We start from the raw sequence: 16197 nt of genomic DNA on the forward strand, positions 1-16197 counted from the left end.
CTGACAAACTCTCCCATATGGCCCTTTTACAGTATGGGAATCCCATTCAATAAATGGAAAGTTAATATCACCTACTATCACAACATTATGTTGCATTATATTATATATATTATTATATCGCAGGACCCTGCAGCGGATAGTGAGGTCAGCTGAGAAGATCATTGGGGTCTCTCTCCCTGCCATCACAGACATTTACACTACACGCTGCATCTGCAGAGGAAACAGCATTATGAAGGACCCAATGCATCCCTCATACAATCTCTTCTCCCTCCTGCCGTCTGGGAAAAGGCTCCGAAGCATTTGGGCTGTCACGACCAGACTATGTAACAGTTTCTTCCACCAAGCTATCAGACTCCTCAATACCCGAAGCCTGGACTGACACCTTGCCCTACTGTCCTGTTTATTATTTATTGTAATGCCTGCACTGTTTTTGTGCACTTTATGCAGTCCAGTGTAGATCTGTAGTCTAGTATAGCTTTCTCTGTGTTGTGTTTTTTTATTACATAGTTCAGTCTAGTTTTTTGTACTGTGTCATGTAACACTATGGTCCTGAAAAACATTGTCTCATTTTTACTATGCACTGTACCAGCAGTTATGGTTGAAATGACAATAAAAGTTGACTTGACTTGACTTCTTGCAACTATCTGCGATCTCTCTACAAATTTGCTCCTCTAAATGCTGTGAACTGTTGCGGATCTGTAATTTAGCCACATTAACATGGTCATACCTTTTCTTATTCACCATTTCTACTCATAAAGCATTACTAGATGAGCTCTCCAGTCTGTCCTGACTGAGTACTACGTAACATTTTCCTGACTAGTAGTGCCACACCTCACCCTTTATTCCATTCTGCTCTATCACGTCTAAAACAATGGAACCCCAGATATTGACCTGCCAGTTCTGCACCTCTTGCAACCAAGTCTCACTAATAGCTACAATGTCATAATTCCACTTGCTGATCCACATCAAAGTCGATCCACCTTTCCTACAATAGTCCTTGCACTGAAACATAAGCAGCTCAGAATATTAGTCCCACTATGCTCAACCTTTTGATTCCTGACCTTGTATGTAGGCTTAACAAAATCTTTCTCTGCAACTACTCCACTATCTGTTCTGACACTGGTTCCCATTCCGATGCAAGTTTAGTTTAAATTCCCCTTGCTCCCCCACCCAACCCTCTGTAGCATTAGCAAACCTTCCTGCCAGGATATGTCCCCCTCCAGGTGCAAACAGTCCCTTCTGTATAGATCCCACCTTAGCTGGAAGAGAGCTCAATGATCCAAAAATCAAAAATCTGAAGCCCTCCCTTCTGTACCATCTCCTTAGGCACGTGTTGAACTGCATGATCTTCCTGCTTAGTGCCTCACTAGCATGTGGCACGGTTAGCAATCCTGAGATCATAACCCTGGAGGTTCTGGATTAATTTGACAGCAAACTCCCTGAACTCACATTGTAGGGGCTCATCACCCATACTACCCAAGTCATTGGTACTGACGTGGACCACGCTATTTGGCTCCTCACCCTCCCACTTATGAATGCTGTGAATTCAATCTAAGATGTCTGACCCTGGCATCCAAGAGACAACAAATTATTCAGGAATCTTGTTTTTGTCTACAGAACCTCTTTTCTGTTACCCTAACCAATGAATCCCCTATCTCTACAGCTCGCCTCTTCTGCACCCTTCCCTTCTGAGCCACAGAGCCAGACTCAGTCCAGAAACCTGCTCTGTCTGTGGCTTCTTCCTGGTAGGTCGTACCCCCCCACCCCACCAACAGCATCCAAAGCAATATACTTACTATTGAGGGGAACGGTCACAGGGGTACTCTGCATTGGCTCTGTATTCCCTTTCGCTCTCCTGACAGTCGTCCTGTTACTTGCCTTCTGCAACTTAGGGGTGACTACCTCCCTGCAGCTCCTATTTAACACCTCCTCATTCTCCTGTATGAGCCGTTGGTCATCAAACTACAGTTCCAGTTTCTTAATATGGTCTCTAACAAGCTGCAGCTCAGTGTATTTCATGCAAATGTAGTTATCAGGGAGACACAATTAACATACTTGTTCTGTTGTCAAAGCAGCTGACATGGACCACCAACATCTCGCTGCTTGTAAAAAAAGGCACAACAAAGACTCTTCTTCCTCAGAAAGCTGAAACAGGACAAACTCCCACAAAAGCTGTTGCTTAACTTCTACAGAAGCACAATTGAAACCATCCTGACCAACAGCGCCACAGTGTGGTAAGCTAGCTGCACAGCCGCTGAGCGACAAGACCTGCATCGTGTGGTGAAGGCAGCCCAGCGAATTGTCAGGATGGAGCTCCCAAGACTGGACATCATCTATTCCAGCAGACTTAGGAGGAAAGCAATCAGCATAACCAGAGACACCACACACCCCGGCCACTCCCTGTTTGACCCGCTTCTGTCCAGCAAAAGATTCAGGACACTAAAAACCAGAACAAATAGACTGAGGAACAGCCTCTACCCCAGAGCTGTGGCCTCCATCACACCACTCCCACAGAACAATGACTGAAACTGTGAGCGCACACACAAGGACTCAAATACTTGCACTAATGGCACTTTGTGCATTACTGTGATATTCTGGTGCTGCTGCAACTTATTTTCTGCTACTTATCTATTTAATACTGTTTTTCTATTACTGTCTTGTTTTATTTACCGCTTTGTTTGATTGCCTGAGAGGAAGCCAAACAGAGTTTCATTGTACCTATGTATAATGACAATAAAGATCGTTCAATTCAATTCCACTAACTCTGGACCTATCTCAGTGCACCAGCTATTTACTAACAGATAAAAAGATACAAAAAGCTCACTTAGAGCCTGCTTCTGTGCTTGCCCAAGTCTGTTGAGCCAAAGCTGGGCCTTTCTGACGCTGCCCTGCTCCCACAATGGCTGCTCTGCTTAAACCTTTTTATTGGCTCAGTGATTCACTCATACAAAATTTCATTCTCACCCTACAATATGTTGTTCTCTCACTCGCTATTTCAAACAGTGACTCGCTCCTGACCAGACTTGGGAGTTTTTAAATGGCTCCCGCCCTGCAAACTGTTGCTCTCTCACTACTTCAGTTTTTGTTATTTAAATAAATGAGCACCTTTGAGTATTAGTCCACTTGAGGGAGTTTATTTTCCCATCAATTATAAAGACATCGTTAGTGCAAACCATAAAAAAATCTTATTTGTTAATCCGTGCCAACTTCCTCAGCATTTTAACAAAACCATCCACATTCAAAGTTGCTCCAACAGACTTAGAAGGCAAGTCCCACCTGGCTTTACCTTAATCACCATACCTCATCTGTTCTTGCCTTCCTCTGTTTGATATCAAGTAGATCACAAAGATTCTCATTGTGTCTTGGCCAGCAGTACACAAACAGCTTTAAGCCACTACTTCCACAGTCAGTCACTATGCCATAGTTTAAGTAAAGATTCATTATCTAGATGGCCCCCATATCTATCTGGTTAAATATCTATCTCCTTTGTCCTGATAGGAACGTTCCCATTGATTCCTGTCAAAGACCAGCAAAATGTATAGAAGAGATATTAAAAGAGGGAGCAATGCAGCAGCTGTCAACTGGTGAAAAACATGCTGTATAATAACTGTTGACACTGCTACATGATGGATTCCAGTACTGCAGTTGTGAAAGTTTTGTGATATTTAAAAGTAGATCCTTGTAAGTTGCGCATCTGTTCACTGTCACCAATATGCTGTTCAGAGAAACAAAAATTGTGTGCTAAAACTATTATGGTTCTGATTTGAATTAATATTTACCTCAATAAGTTGATTTTTACTTTATTTAACAGATGTACATTAAAAGGAATTCTGAAAGAAATTGATGTTTCCAGGCTGATCTACAGTTCTCATGGATGGAGAAGAATTGCTTAAGGTTGAACTGCAAACAGCTGACACACTCTCCACCTCTCTAACTTCAGATGAAAATAAAAATCAGATTTGTGAAGCACAGCCAGTGTCATCATCCAGTGATGAAATTATAGGAGGCAATGAGCAGGATTTAATCAATAATAATGAAGAAGACAGTGATCGGACTGGCCCTGAGATTAAACAAAATGACTGCATTGGTGCAGATGATCATGTTAATATCGAGGTTTCAAACAGCATCACTATCCCAAATAGCAAACCATCAGTGGAGAAAAAGATGGTCTGCAATTCGAATGTACATAGCATATTGAAAGCTATCCCTTCAGGTAAATTTTCAGTTATAATCATTTGTTGCTCAAACAAATCAAAATTGAGAATCTTGAAGCCTGCATATATCCTCTTAACCAAATGCAAAGAAATAGATTGTTGCTCCTTCAAATAAATTTCCCTGCCAGTTTTCTTTCCTGTTTTTGTCCCAGGAAAGGTGGAAATGTTTCCTGAAACAAAGTTCCATGTGCAGATGGCATTTTATTTATCTGTTAATTCTCACTGTCCAACTTCACTGCACATGCTCAAATAATACTGAATCCTTTTAAATTTTGCCCAAGTTCCTGAATATCAAAATTATACTTCTGCACTTAAATACTCTGAAGAACTTAGCTGTGTTGTATTGTCAAATACTTAGTTGCAAAAATGTGAAGTAACTCTGATGAGCTTCAATTCTGCTTCATCACTGTTGCATTTGTGACTTATGACTTTTTTTCGCTGGTCTGGTTACTGGCAGGAATGTCATGTAATTGTGGCTGAAGTGCATTGTATCACTACTTATCAATCTTATCGTCATGTCAGATTTTATTCCTTTGTCAGATGGTTTAATCAAATCACAAAGCACTGATATCTGCAAGGGCAGTGATGAGTTGAGAGAAAGGTATCAGGAGGACGACAGACAGGGACGTCTCCAGACTCTACTCAACTGCATCCAGAAAGCTATAGAATCAAATGATTGCGGCACTCTGCCACACCTTCTTCATCAGGTACCGGATACCCAGATATCTCACAATGGGTTTTGATTGTGTGTATTTACTTTGATATATTCAGTAAATTTAAAATATTTTTTCTTAAAATGTAAAGTGAAAGGGATTATTTCTTATTCAGAGTACATTTTAAATAAGCACATGAATCTGAATACAAGATCCTTCTCCATGAAATTATTCTATACTCTAGTCGACTTATTTTTGCCTATTACTTTCAGGATTTCACATATATTTTTGGATATTATTTAGAATTCTTTTTATACTTGCATGGTATAATAGGGTCCAAGACAATGAAGGGGACAACAAAAAAGGGTGGGAAAATTATACTTAGAACAGGGGTTCTCAACCTTTTTTATGCCAAGTACCCTTATTATTAACCAAAGGGGTCCATAGAACCCAGGTTGGGAACCCCTGCGCTCTAGAAGCAGGGATAATTGTATCTGATAAGAGCATGCAAAATGGTTTTGGATCAAATAATCAAATTTTTCAGAAGCCCAGACTTTAACTTGCCAATTCTATGCTTCTTCTAGGTTAAGCATAGGTGGATAAAAGAGCCTGTGAGCTTGTTCACTGTAAGCAGGCTTGGAATTTAAAAGCTTTAAAGCAATGGGACTCTGATTTTTCAGTGTATCTGTATTTCCATAGCCTTGGAACCAAGACCATCATATCAGGAGGTTTATATTGTAGCAAGGGAAAATCTAAAGTAGAATTATTTAATTGGAAGACTGACATCAATATATTATCTGGCCAGAATAGAGTGAAATCAAAGACTGACAGGTAAAACTAAGGAAATAATTGGAGATATTTGAATGTGTGATAAAGGTTAAATATACGTCATCTGTGCTGATTACTGGGAACCTCTAGTCCATTTCCATTTAGTGGAGAAGCAGTATTATGGATGGTATTGAGAACCTAGAGGCCCTGCATATGTGTCAGCAGGAGTGTACCACCTCATTAATCTTCCATGCCAGCCATTTCAAACCTCCTCTGCTCCAAGGGAGAAAAAGCCTGGGCTACCTATTCTGTTCTTGCAACTTAAATGCTCCATTCAAGGCAACCTCTTGGTAAATATCTCCACACACACTACAATGCAATCACAACTTTCCTACAGTTTGATTACCAGAATAGCACATAGTATTTCATTGATGGCCTCAGCCAAGGGTTCCCAACCTGGGGTCCACAGACCCCTTGCTTAATGGTATTGGTCCACAGCATTAAAATAGGTTGGGAACCCCTGGCCTAAGCTAAAATCAAGTTGTACCATAGTTGTATAAATCTGTACCATAACCTCCTTGCTCAAGAGTGAGTGGGCCAGTGAAGGAGTGGAGATTTGAGGCTTTGACTCGAGAGATTCTGGCAGTTTTGGCAGTTGGACTGTGCAGTCAAGTCAATCAAGATTTGAATAGCTCAGCAGAAAGCTGTTGATTAGACAATCAAGATTTGAATAGCTCAGACTCAGCAGAAAGCAGCTGATTGGGTAATTGAGGTCAGGTGACCAAGCAGTTTGAAAAGAACAAATAAATAGAGGGTTACCTCAAGCGGAGCGCCCTGTGGAAAGCGACCAGTGAGTGAGTGGGCGGGCCAGTGAAGGAGTGGAGATTTGAGGCTTTGACTCGAGAGGCTTCGACGAGAAGAGGCTGAGGACAAGCTTCACTCCAAGTGAGGTAAGGCCAGGTAAGTTCCTTTCAAAGGAGAAAGTTTCAAAAGTTGAGGCAAGTATTGGGTAGGCCATGGCAGCTGAGATCGGCCCCATGGTTTGTTCATCCTGCAGCATGTGGGAAATCAGGGATACTTCCAGTGTCCCTGACGACTATGTGTGCAGGAAGTGTGTCCAACTGCAGCTTCTGGCAGACCGCATTGAGCGTCTGGAGCTGCGATTGGATTAATACTGGAGCATCCGTGATGCTGAGAAAGTCGTGAATAGCACGTTCAGTGAGTTGGCCACACTGCAGGTAAAGGCTACACAGGCAGTAAGGGAAGGGGTGGCCTCTAGACAGCGTAGCAGTAGGCAGGTAGTGCAGGAGTCCCCTGGGGTCATCTCCCTCCTAAACAGATATACTGTTTTGGATACTGTTGGGGGAGATGTCTCATCAGGGGAAGGCAGCAGCAGCCGAGTTCATTGCACCATGGGTGGCTCTGCGGCACAGGAGGGAAGGAAAAGGAGTGGGAGAGCTATAGTGATAAGGGATTCGATTGTAAGGGGAATAGATAGACGTTTCTGCGGCCGCAAACGAGACTCCAGGATGGTATGTTGCCTCCCTGGTGCAAGGGTCAAGGATGTCTCTGAGCGGCTGCAGGACATTCTGGAATGGGAGGGTCAAACAGCCAGTGGTCGTGGTGCACATAGGTACCAACGATATAGGTAAAAAACGGGATCAGGTCCTATAAGGTGAATTTAGGGAGTTAGGAGATAAACTAAAAAGTAGGACCACAAAGGTAATAATCTCTGGGATTACTACCAGTGCCACGTGCTAGTCAGAGTAGAAATAGGAGGATATTTCAGATGAATACATGGCTTGAAAAATGATGCAAGGGGGAGGGATTCAAATTTCTGGGGCATTGGAACCAGTTCTGGGGGAGGTGGGACCGGTATAAACAGGACGGTCTGCACCTGGGCTGGACTGGAACCAATGTCCTAGGGGAACATTTGCTACTGTTGTTCAGGAGGCTTTAAACTAATGTGGCAGGGGGATGGGAACAAGTGCAGAGAGACGGGTGTAAAATGAGGGTAGAAGCAAAAAGTAGTAAGGTGAAAAGTAAAAGTGGCAGGCAGGCAAATCCAGGGCAAAAAGCAAAAAGAGCCACTTTTCAACATAATTGTATAAGGGCTAAGAGTGTTGTAAAAACAAGCCTGAAGGCTTTGTGTGTCAATGCGAGGAGCATTCGTAACAAGGTGGATGAATTGAATGTGCAGATAGTAATTAATGAATATGATATAGTTGGGATCACAGAGACATGGCTCCAGGGTGACCAAGGATGGGAGCCCAACATCCAGGGATATTCAATATTCAGGAGGGATAAACAGGAAAGAAAAGGAGGTGGGGTAGCATTGCTGGTTAGAGAGGAGATTAACGCAATAGAAAGGAAGGACATTAGCCTGGAGGATGTGGAATCGATATGGGTAGAGCTGCATAACACTAAGGGGCAGAAAACGCTGGTGGGAGTTGTGTACAGGCCACCTAACAGTAGTAGTGAGGTTGGGGATGGCATTAAACAGGAAAATAGAAATGCATGCAATAAAGGAACAGTAGAAGGGTCTTGGCCCGAAACGTCGACAGCACTTCTCCCTATAGATGCTGCCTAGCCTGCTGTGTTCTACCAGCATTTTGTGTGTGTAGTAGTTATAATGGGTGACTTCAATCTACATATAGATTGGGTGAACCAAATTGGTAAGGGTGCTGAGGAAGAGGATTTCTTGGAATGTATGCAGGATGGTTTTCTGAACCAACATGTCGTGGAACCAACTAGAGAGCAGGCCATTCTAGATTGAGTATTGAGCAACGAGGAAGGGTTAGTTAGCAATCTTGTCGTGCGAGGCCCCTTGGGTAAGAGTGACCATAATATGGTGGAATTCTTCATTAAGATGGAGAGTGACATAGTTAATTCAGAAACAAAGGTTCTGAACTTAAAGAAGGGTAAGTTTGAAGGTATGAGACGTGAATTAGCTAAGATAGACTGGCAAATGATACTTAAAGGGTTGACGGTGGATATGCAATGGCAAGCATTTAAAGATAACATGGATGAACTACAACAATTGTTCATCCCAGTTTGACAAAAGAATAAACCAGGGAAGGTAGTGCACCTGTGGCTGACAAGGGAAATTAGGGATAGTATCAAGTCCAAAGAAGAAACATATAAATTAGCAAAAAAAAGGCGGCACACCTGAGGACTGGGAGAAATTCAGAGACCAGCAGAGGACAAAGGACTTAATTAGGAAAGGGAAAAAAGATTATGAGAGAAAGCTGGCAGGGAACATAAAAACTGACTGTAAAAGCTTTTATAGATATGTGAAAAGAAAAAGATTGGTCAAGACAAATGTAGGTCCTTTACAGTCAGAAACAGGTGAATTGATCATAGGGAACAAAGACATGGCAGACCAATTGAATAACTACTTTGGTTCTGTCTTCACTAAGGAGGACATAAATAATCTTCCGGAAATAGTAAGGGACCGAGGGTCTAGTGAGATGGAGGAACTGAGGGAAATACATGTTAGTAGGGAAGTGGTGTTAGGTAAATTGAAGGGATTAAAGGCAGATAAATCCCCAGGGCCAGATGGTCTGCATCCCAGAGTGCTTAAGGAAGTAGCCCAAGAAATAGTGGATGCATTAGTGATATTTTTTCAAAACTCCTTAGATTCTGGATTAGTTCCTGAGGATTGGACGGTGGCTAATGTAACCCCACTTTTTAAAAAAGGAGAGAGAGAAAAACCGGGGAATTATAGACCGGTTAGTCTGACATCGGTGGTGGGGGAAATGCTAGAGTCGGTTATCAAAGATATGATAACAGCACGTTTGGAAAGAGGTGAAATCGTCGGACAAAGTCAGCATGGATTTGTGAAAGGAAAATCATGTCTGACAAATCTTATAGAATTTTTTGAAGATGTAACTAGTAGAGTGGATAGGGGAGAGCCAGTGGATGTGGTATATTTAGATTTTCAAAAGGCTTTTGACAAGGTCCCACACAGGAGATTAGTGTGCAAACTTAAAGCACACGGTATTGGGGGTACGGTATTGATGTGGATAGAGAATTGGTTGGCAGACAGGAAGCAAAGAGTGGGAGTAAACGGGACCTTTTCAGAATGGCAGGCAGTGACTAGTGGGGTACCGCAAGGTTCGGTGCTGGGACCCCAGTTGTTTACAATATATATTAATGATTTAGACGAGGGAATTAAATGCAGCATCTCCAAGTTTGCGGATGACACGAAGCTGGGCGGCAGTGTTAGCTGTGAGGAGGATGCTAAGAGGATGCAGGGTGACTTGGATAGGTTAGGTGAGTGGGCAAATTCATGGCAGATGCAATTTAATGTGGATAAATGTGAGGTTATCCACTTTGGTTGCAAGAACAGGAAAACAGAATATTATCTGAACGGTGGCCGATTAGGAAAAGGGGAGATGCAACGAGACCTGGGTGTCATTGTACACCAGTCATTGAAGGTGGGCATGCAGGTACAGTAGGCGGTGAAAAAGGCAAATGGTATGTTGGCATTCATAGCAAAAGGATTTGAGTACAGGAGCAGGGAGGTTCTACTGCAGTTGTACAAGGCCTTGGTGAGACCGCACCTAGAATATTGTGTGCAGTTTTGGTCCCCTAATCTGAGGAAAGACATTCTTGCCATAGAGGGAGTACAGAGAAGGTTCACCAGATTGATTCCTGGGATGGCAGGACTTTCATATGAAGAAAGACTGGATCGACTAGGCTTATACTCACTGGAATTTAGAAGATTGAGGGGGGATCTTATTGAAACGTATAAAATTCTAAAGGGATTGGACAGGCTAGATGCAGGAAGATTGTTTCCGATGTTGGGGAAGTCCAGAACGAGGGGTCACAGTTTAAGGATAAAGGGGAAGCCTTTTAGGACCGAGATGAGGAAAAACTTCTTCACACAGAGTGTGGTGAATCTGTGGAATTCTCTGCCACAGGAAACAGTTGAGGCCAGTTCATTGGCTATATTTAAGAGGAAGTTAGATATGGCCCTTGTGGCTAAAGGGATCAGGGGGTCTGGAGAGAAAGCAGGTACAGGGTTCTGAGTTGGATGATCAGCCATGATCATACTGAATGGTGGTGCAGGCACGAAGGGCCAAATGGCCTACTCCTGCACCTATTTTCTATGTTTAAGTTTTATGCCTGTGATAATACTGGTAGATAAGGTGCTGCCTTCACTACCTCATCTACCTACGCTGCCAACTTCAAGGATCCTTTAACTTGCAACTCTCTTCAGAGCTTCCATTCATTATGTGTGTCTTACACATATTAGTGTTCCCAAAGTGCATCAACCTCACACCTTATTTAGAGATACAGTGAGGAATAGGCCTTTCTGGCCCAGCAACCCCAGATTTAACTTAGTCATAAGACAGTTTATAATGACCAATTAACCTACTAATCAGTACATTTTAGGACTGGGAGTAATCTGAAGCACCCAGAGTAAACCCACATATTCCACAGGGGGAGCGGGGAGCCATACAGACTGTTACAGAGGATGCTAGGACTGAACTCTGAACTCACGCGCCCCGAGCTGTATTAGTGCCGAGCTAACTACTATGCTACTGTGGCCCTTAATGCAAAACTTGTCAGGATTAAAATTCATTTGTCATTGCTTTGACTGCACATTTTTCCAGCAGACTAACATTTTCAAATAACCTAAGAATACCCTCTTCACTATTGATTTAAGTTTTCCGTCATTTGCAAATCACGCTTCCTATATTCATGTCCAAATAATTAATGCATATAACTAATAGTAATTTTCCCACACTGATCTTTGTGGTACACCACTGATCACGTGCTTCCAGTCACATGAAAACAACCTTTCAGCAGCTGTGGTTGTTTTCATTGGAGAATAGTTAATGGATGTGGTTTGATAATGATAAAATGGATTGCTGCTGGTTTATATAGTGTAAAGAGAGGATCATTTTCTATTTGTGATTGTTTAAGGACTGGGGGAACAATCAAAGTGGACAAAAGATGTGGGAAAACTTGCATTAAAATTCTTTGTAGTCTGGAACTTGTGTAAGACTGGAGAAAGCAAACTGTTGGTGCTTTAAAAAGGGAAGTAAACAAATGTTTGGAGAAAAATCACTAGTAGAGCTGCAGGGAAGGAATGAGTGAATGGGACAAAATTATCTGCTGTGCAGAAGCTGGCTTAAATGGCCACTTAATGGGGTGTAGTAATTTTATGATACTACATATATGTATTTACAAAGTTTATTGGGTATAGGTTAGGTATTAGGGGTACATCAAAATAAAGTTTTTTTAATTTCTGGGCATGAATGATGAATATACAATCACCAGTCTTTATATTTTGAGATGCTTCAAGATGCAAAATGTTAACAAAAAATTTATTTTTTTTTTATTTCAGTTACTACGGTAGATATATCTGAAATCTCCTTGGTAACTGTTTCGGTTAATAAAATTCTAATTATATAATTTGATAATAACTTGATAGTTGTATCCAGCTTATTAATCACTGAATCAGATAGTAAAACTCAATAAACATATCAATGCTCATCAATAACATTTTTTTTACTTGTGCACCTTATTTAAATATACATCTGTTAAAAATGCCTTTTTGCCTGTCTGGTTCATTTTTTAAATTCTCTGCATATTTAAAAAAGAAGCAGCATCAACATATCTACAGTGTAACTTTTTTTTGATTAAATTTAAGACCATATCTATAAAACCATGTATGAGCAGACTTGCCACTTCATCAGTTCTCTGTATAGTCTTAAAGTGCAATGCAGTAAACATGACAGCCTTGTTCTGGAATCACTGATTATTATTTTCTTAATTTCAGATTGCTGAAATTTATTTTGATGAAGAAGAATGTATCCTTTTAACTTTATAATTTTTCATATTCTGGCAAGTTAAGTCCTTCCGCTTATTCCCCTCTTCTGACTTAATTTTTGTCCTGTCAGTGGTTCAAGAGTTAAGTGATTTTATTGATTTAAATTTATCCTCGAACCTTGTTCAGATCGAGATTTCTTACTCCCATTGTTAAATATTTGAAACAATATTGGAGGTGAATTTATACTTAATGTCCTTATGCACACACTGCACAAAAAAGACACAATGTAAAAATTGAGTCAATACCTCTATTCCTGTTCTTACTCCTCAATCTGTAGATGGCGAAGTTTGCCTAAGACCTGAAGACCCATAGAGTGTATCTTGCAACCCAGATATGTTCCATTCCTCTGCCTTCATTGATGCCATTTGTGGAGTTTCACCATCAGGTTCCAGACATTACTGAAACTGACTTAGATCAGCTAGATCCTTTTCTCCTTTTTCACATCTTCACTCATTTTCTCCTTCAGCACTTACCCATATAGTACACCAGATTATATTAATCTCGGTAGCATGTTGTGGCAAACAATTTAATATTCTGACAAGGCCCACTGTCTGGAGCCTGGCTTGTGAATCTCTGCGAGTCCACTGGGGAAGAAGGGGCCCAATGATTGTAAATCATGAGTCTGCTGGAGGCCCAAGAAGACGGCTTAGCCTAAGGTTAAAGGATCCTGTGTGTGTGTGGATGGGTGGGAGGAAGGAAGGAATGGGGCTTGTTTCACTATTATTGCTTGGTATGTTCTGTTTTGTTATGCTCTGTGTTGTTCCGCCAAACATGGTGGACATGCTATGTTGAATGCCGGAATGTATGGCGACACTTACAGGCTTGCCTCAGCACATCTTTTGGGTGTGTTGGTTGCTAATACAAACAACACATTTCACTGAATGCTTCGATATACATGTGAAAATACAGTGGCATGCAAAAGTTTGGGCACCGTGGTCAAAATTTCTGTTACTGTGAATAGTTAAGTGTGTAGAAGATGAACTGATTTCCAAAAGGCATAAAGTTAAAGATGAAACATTCTTTTCAACATTTTAAGCAAGATTAGTGTATTATTTTTGTTTTATATAATTTTAGAGTGGGGGGGGGGGAAGGAAAGGAGCACCATGCAAAAGTTTGGGCACCTCAAGAGATTTGAGCTTTCAGATAACTTTTACCAAGGTCTCACACCTTAATCAGCTTGTTAGGGCTGTGTCTTGTTCACAGTCATCATTAGGAAAGGCCAGGTGATGCAAATTTCAAAGCTTTATAAATACCCTGACTCCTCAACCCTTGTCCCAATAATCAGCAGCCATGGGCTCCTCTAAGCAGCTGCCCAACACTCTGAAAATTAAAATAAGTGATGCCCACAAAGCAGGAGAAGGCTATAAGAAGATAGCAAAGCGTTTTCAGGTAGCCATTTCCTCAGTTCGTAATGTTAATTAAGAAATGGCAGTTAACAGGAACAGTGGAGGTCAAGTTGAAGTCTGGAAGACCAAGAAAACTTTCTGAGAGAACTGCTCGTAGGATTGCTAGAAAGGCAAATCAAAAGCCCCTTTTGACTGCAAAAGACCTTCAGGAAGATTTAGCAGACTTTGGAGTGGTGGTGCACTGTTCTACTGTGCAGCGACACCTGCACAAATATGACCTTAATGGAAGAGTCATCAGAAGAAAACCTTTCCTGCATCCTCACCACAAAATTTAGCGTCAGAAGTTTGCAAAGGAACATCTAAACAAGCTTGATGCATTTTGGAAACAAGTCCTGTGGACTGATGAAGTTAAAATAGAACTTTTTGGCCACAATGAGCAAAGGTATGTTTGAAGAAAAAAGGGTGCAGAATTTCATGAAAAGTACACCTCTCCAACTGTTAAGCACGGGGATGGATCGATCATGCTTTGTGCTTGTGTTGCAGCCAGTGGCACAGGGAACATTTCACTGGTAGAGGGAAGAATGAATTCAATTAAATACTAGCAAATTCTGGAAGAAAACATAACACCGTCTGTAAAAAAGCTGAAGATGAAAAGAAGATGGCTTCTACAGCAGGATAATGATCCTAAACACACCTCAAAATCCACAATGGACTACCTCAAGAGGCGCAAGCTGAAGGTTTTGCCATGGCCCTCACAGTCCCCCGACCTAAACATCATCAAAAATCTGTGATTAGACCTCAAAAGAGCAGTGCATGCACGATAGCCCAAGAATCTCACAGAACTAGAAGCCTTTTGCAAGGAAGAATGGGCGAAAATATCCCAAACAAGAATTGAAAGACTCTTAGCTGGCTACAAAAAACGTTTATAAGCTGTGGTACTTGCCGAAGGGGGTGTACTAATGCAGGGTGACCATGCAGGGTGCCAAAACCTTTGCTTCGGGCCCTTTTCCTTTTTTGTTGATTTGAAACTGTAAAACATGGAAATAAAAAAGTAATCTTGCTTAAAATATTAAAGAAATGTGTCATCTTTAACTTTATGCCTTTTGGAAATCAGGTCATCTTTTACTCGCTTAGCTATTCACAGAATGTAACAGAAATTTTGACCACGGGTGCCCAAACTTTTGCATGCCACTGTAAATATAAATCTGTATTCTAGCCTTCTTTGGGTCAGGTTTTTTCATAATGAGAACTGTGCTCTGCACATAGAACATGTTTTGATTGGTGTAATAAACAAAAAATTCTTCCTAGTAAGGTATGAAATTTATTTTATTTCTGTAACCTACTGTTAGAAATATTGTTGATGTAATCCTGCTTTTACATCTGAAGTTGGAGTTTAAATGTTGGAAGTTCTGGTCTTTTAAGTAGTGTATTTTTTATGTTATGCTAAATTCATGAGTTTGAATTTACAATTATGTAATCACTTGATGCATGAACAATGAGTGTTTTCCTTTAGCTTGCACTCAGATGAGAAAGCGATACAATTTATTCAGCTGGAAAAAGTGTATCATCAAAAGTTGCTAGCAAATCTTACTGCCATTCAGGAATGCTGGGGTATGGACAGAACATATCTGTAATGAAGACTATAACCTAACTATTTCTGAGTTTGATCAAGACACAGATATTTAATTACATTTTCAGTTTCTTTCATAGAACGTAGAATAGTACAGCACAGTACAGGCCCTTTGGCCCACAATGTTGTGCCAACCCTTAAACCCTGCCTCCCATATATCCCCCTATCTTAAATTCCTCCATATACTTGTCTAGTAGTCTCTTAAATTTCACTAGTGTATCTGCCTCCTCCACAGACTCGGGCAGTGCATTCCATGCACCAACTGCTCTCTGAGTAAAAAACCTTCCTCTGATATCCCCCTTGACCTTCCCATCTCTTACCTTAAAGCCATGTCCTCCTGTATTGAGCAGTGGTGCCCTGGGGAAGAGGCGCTGGCTGTCTACTCTATCTATTCCTCTTATTATCTTGTATGCCTCTATCATGTCTCCTCTCATCCTCCTCTCCAAAGAGTAAATCCCTAGCTCCCTTAATCTCTGTTCATAATGCATACTCTATAAACCAGGCAGCATCCTGGTAAATCTTCTCTGTACCCTTTCCAATGCTTCCACATCCTTCCTATAGTGAGGCGACCAGAACTGGACACGGTACTCCAAGTGTGGCCTAACCAGAGTTTTATAGAGCTGCATCATTACCTCGTGTCTGTTAAACTCTATCCCTTGACTTATTAAAGCTAACACTCCATAAGCTTTCTTAACTACCCTATCTACCTGTGAGGCAACTTTCAGGGATCTGTGGGCATGTA

The 16197-nt window shown here is 41.3% G+C and overlaps 1 protein-coding gene across 6 annotated transcripts in view; it reads left to right on the forward strand.

Moving 5' to 3' along the window:
- The window catches only part of cnsta (consortin, connexin sorting protein a), a 106786-nt gene that overhangs the window by 19419 nt on the left and 71170 nt on the right, over positions 1-16197 (forward strand). For 4 of the 6 annotated variants that reach the window (XM_073050460.1, XM_073050463.1, XM_073050466.1 and 1 more), the window contains 4 exons: positions 3812-4213; positions 4737-4921; positions 12429-12459; positions 15350-15436. In XM_073050460.1, the coding sequence (XP_072906561.1) occupies positions 3871-4213; positions 4737-4921; positions 12429-12459; positions 15350-15436 (646 nt within the window). In that variant the 5' untranslated portion in view covers positions 3812-3870. The remainder of the gene's footprint in view (positions 1-3811; positions 4214-4736; positions 4922-12428; positions 12460-15349; positions 15437-16197) is intronic. The other 2 variants (XM_073050462.1, XM_073050465.1) reach the window with 2 other exon arrangements.

This window comes from Hemitrygon akajei, chromosome 7 (genome assembly GCF_048418815.1).
Source record: "Hemitrygon akajei chromosome 7, sHemAka1.3, whole genome shotgun sequence".
Taxonomy (NCBI): domain Eukaryota; kingdom Metazoa; phylum Chordata; class Chondrichthyes; order Myliobatiformes; family Dasyatidae; genus Hemitrygon; species Hemitrygon akajei.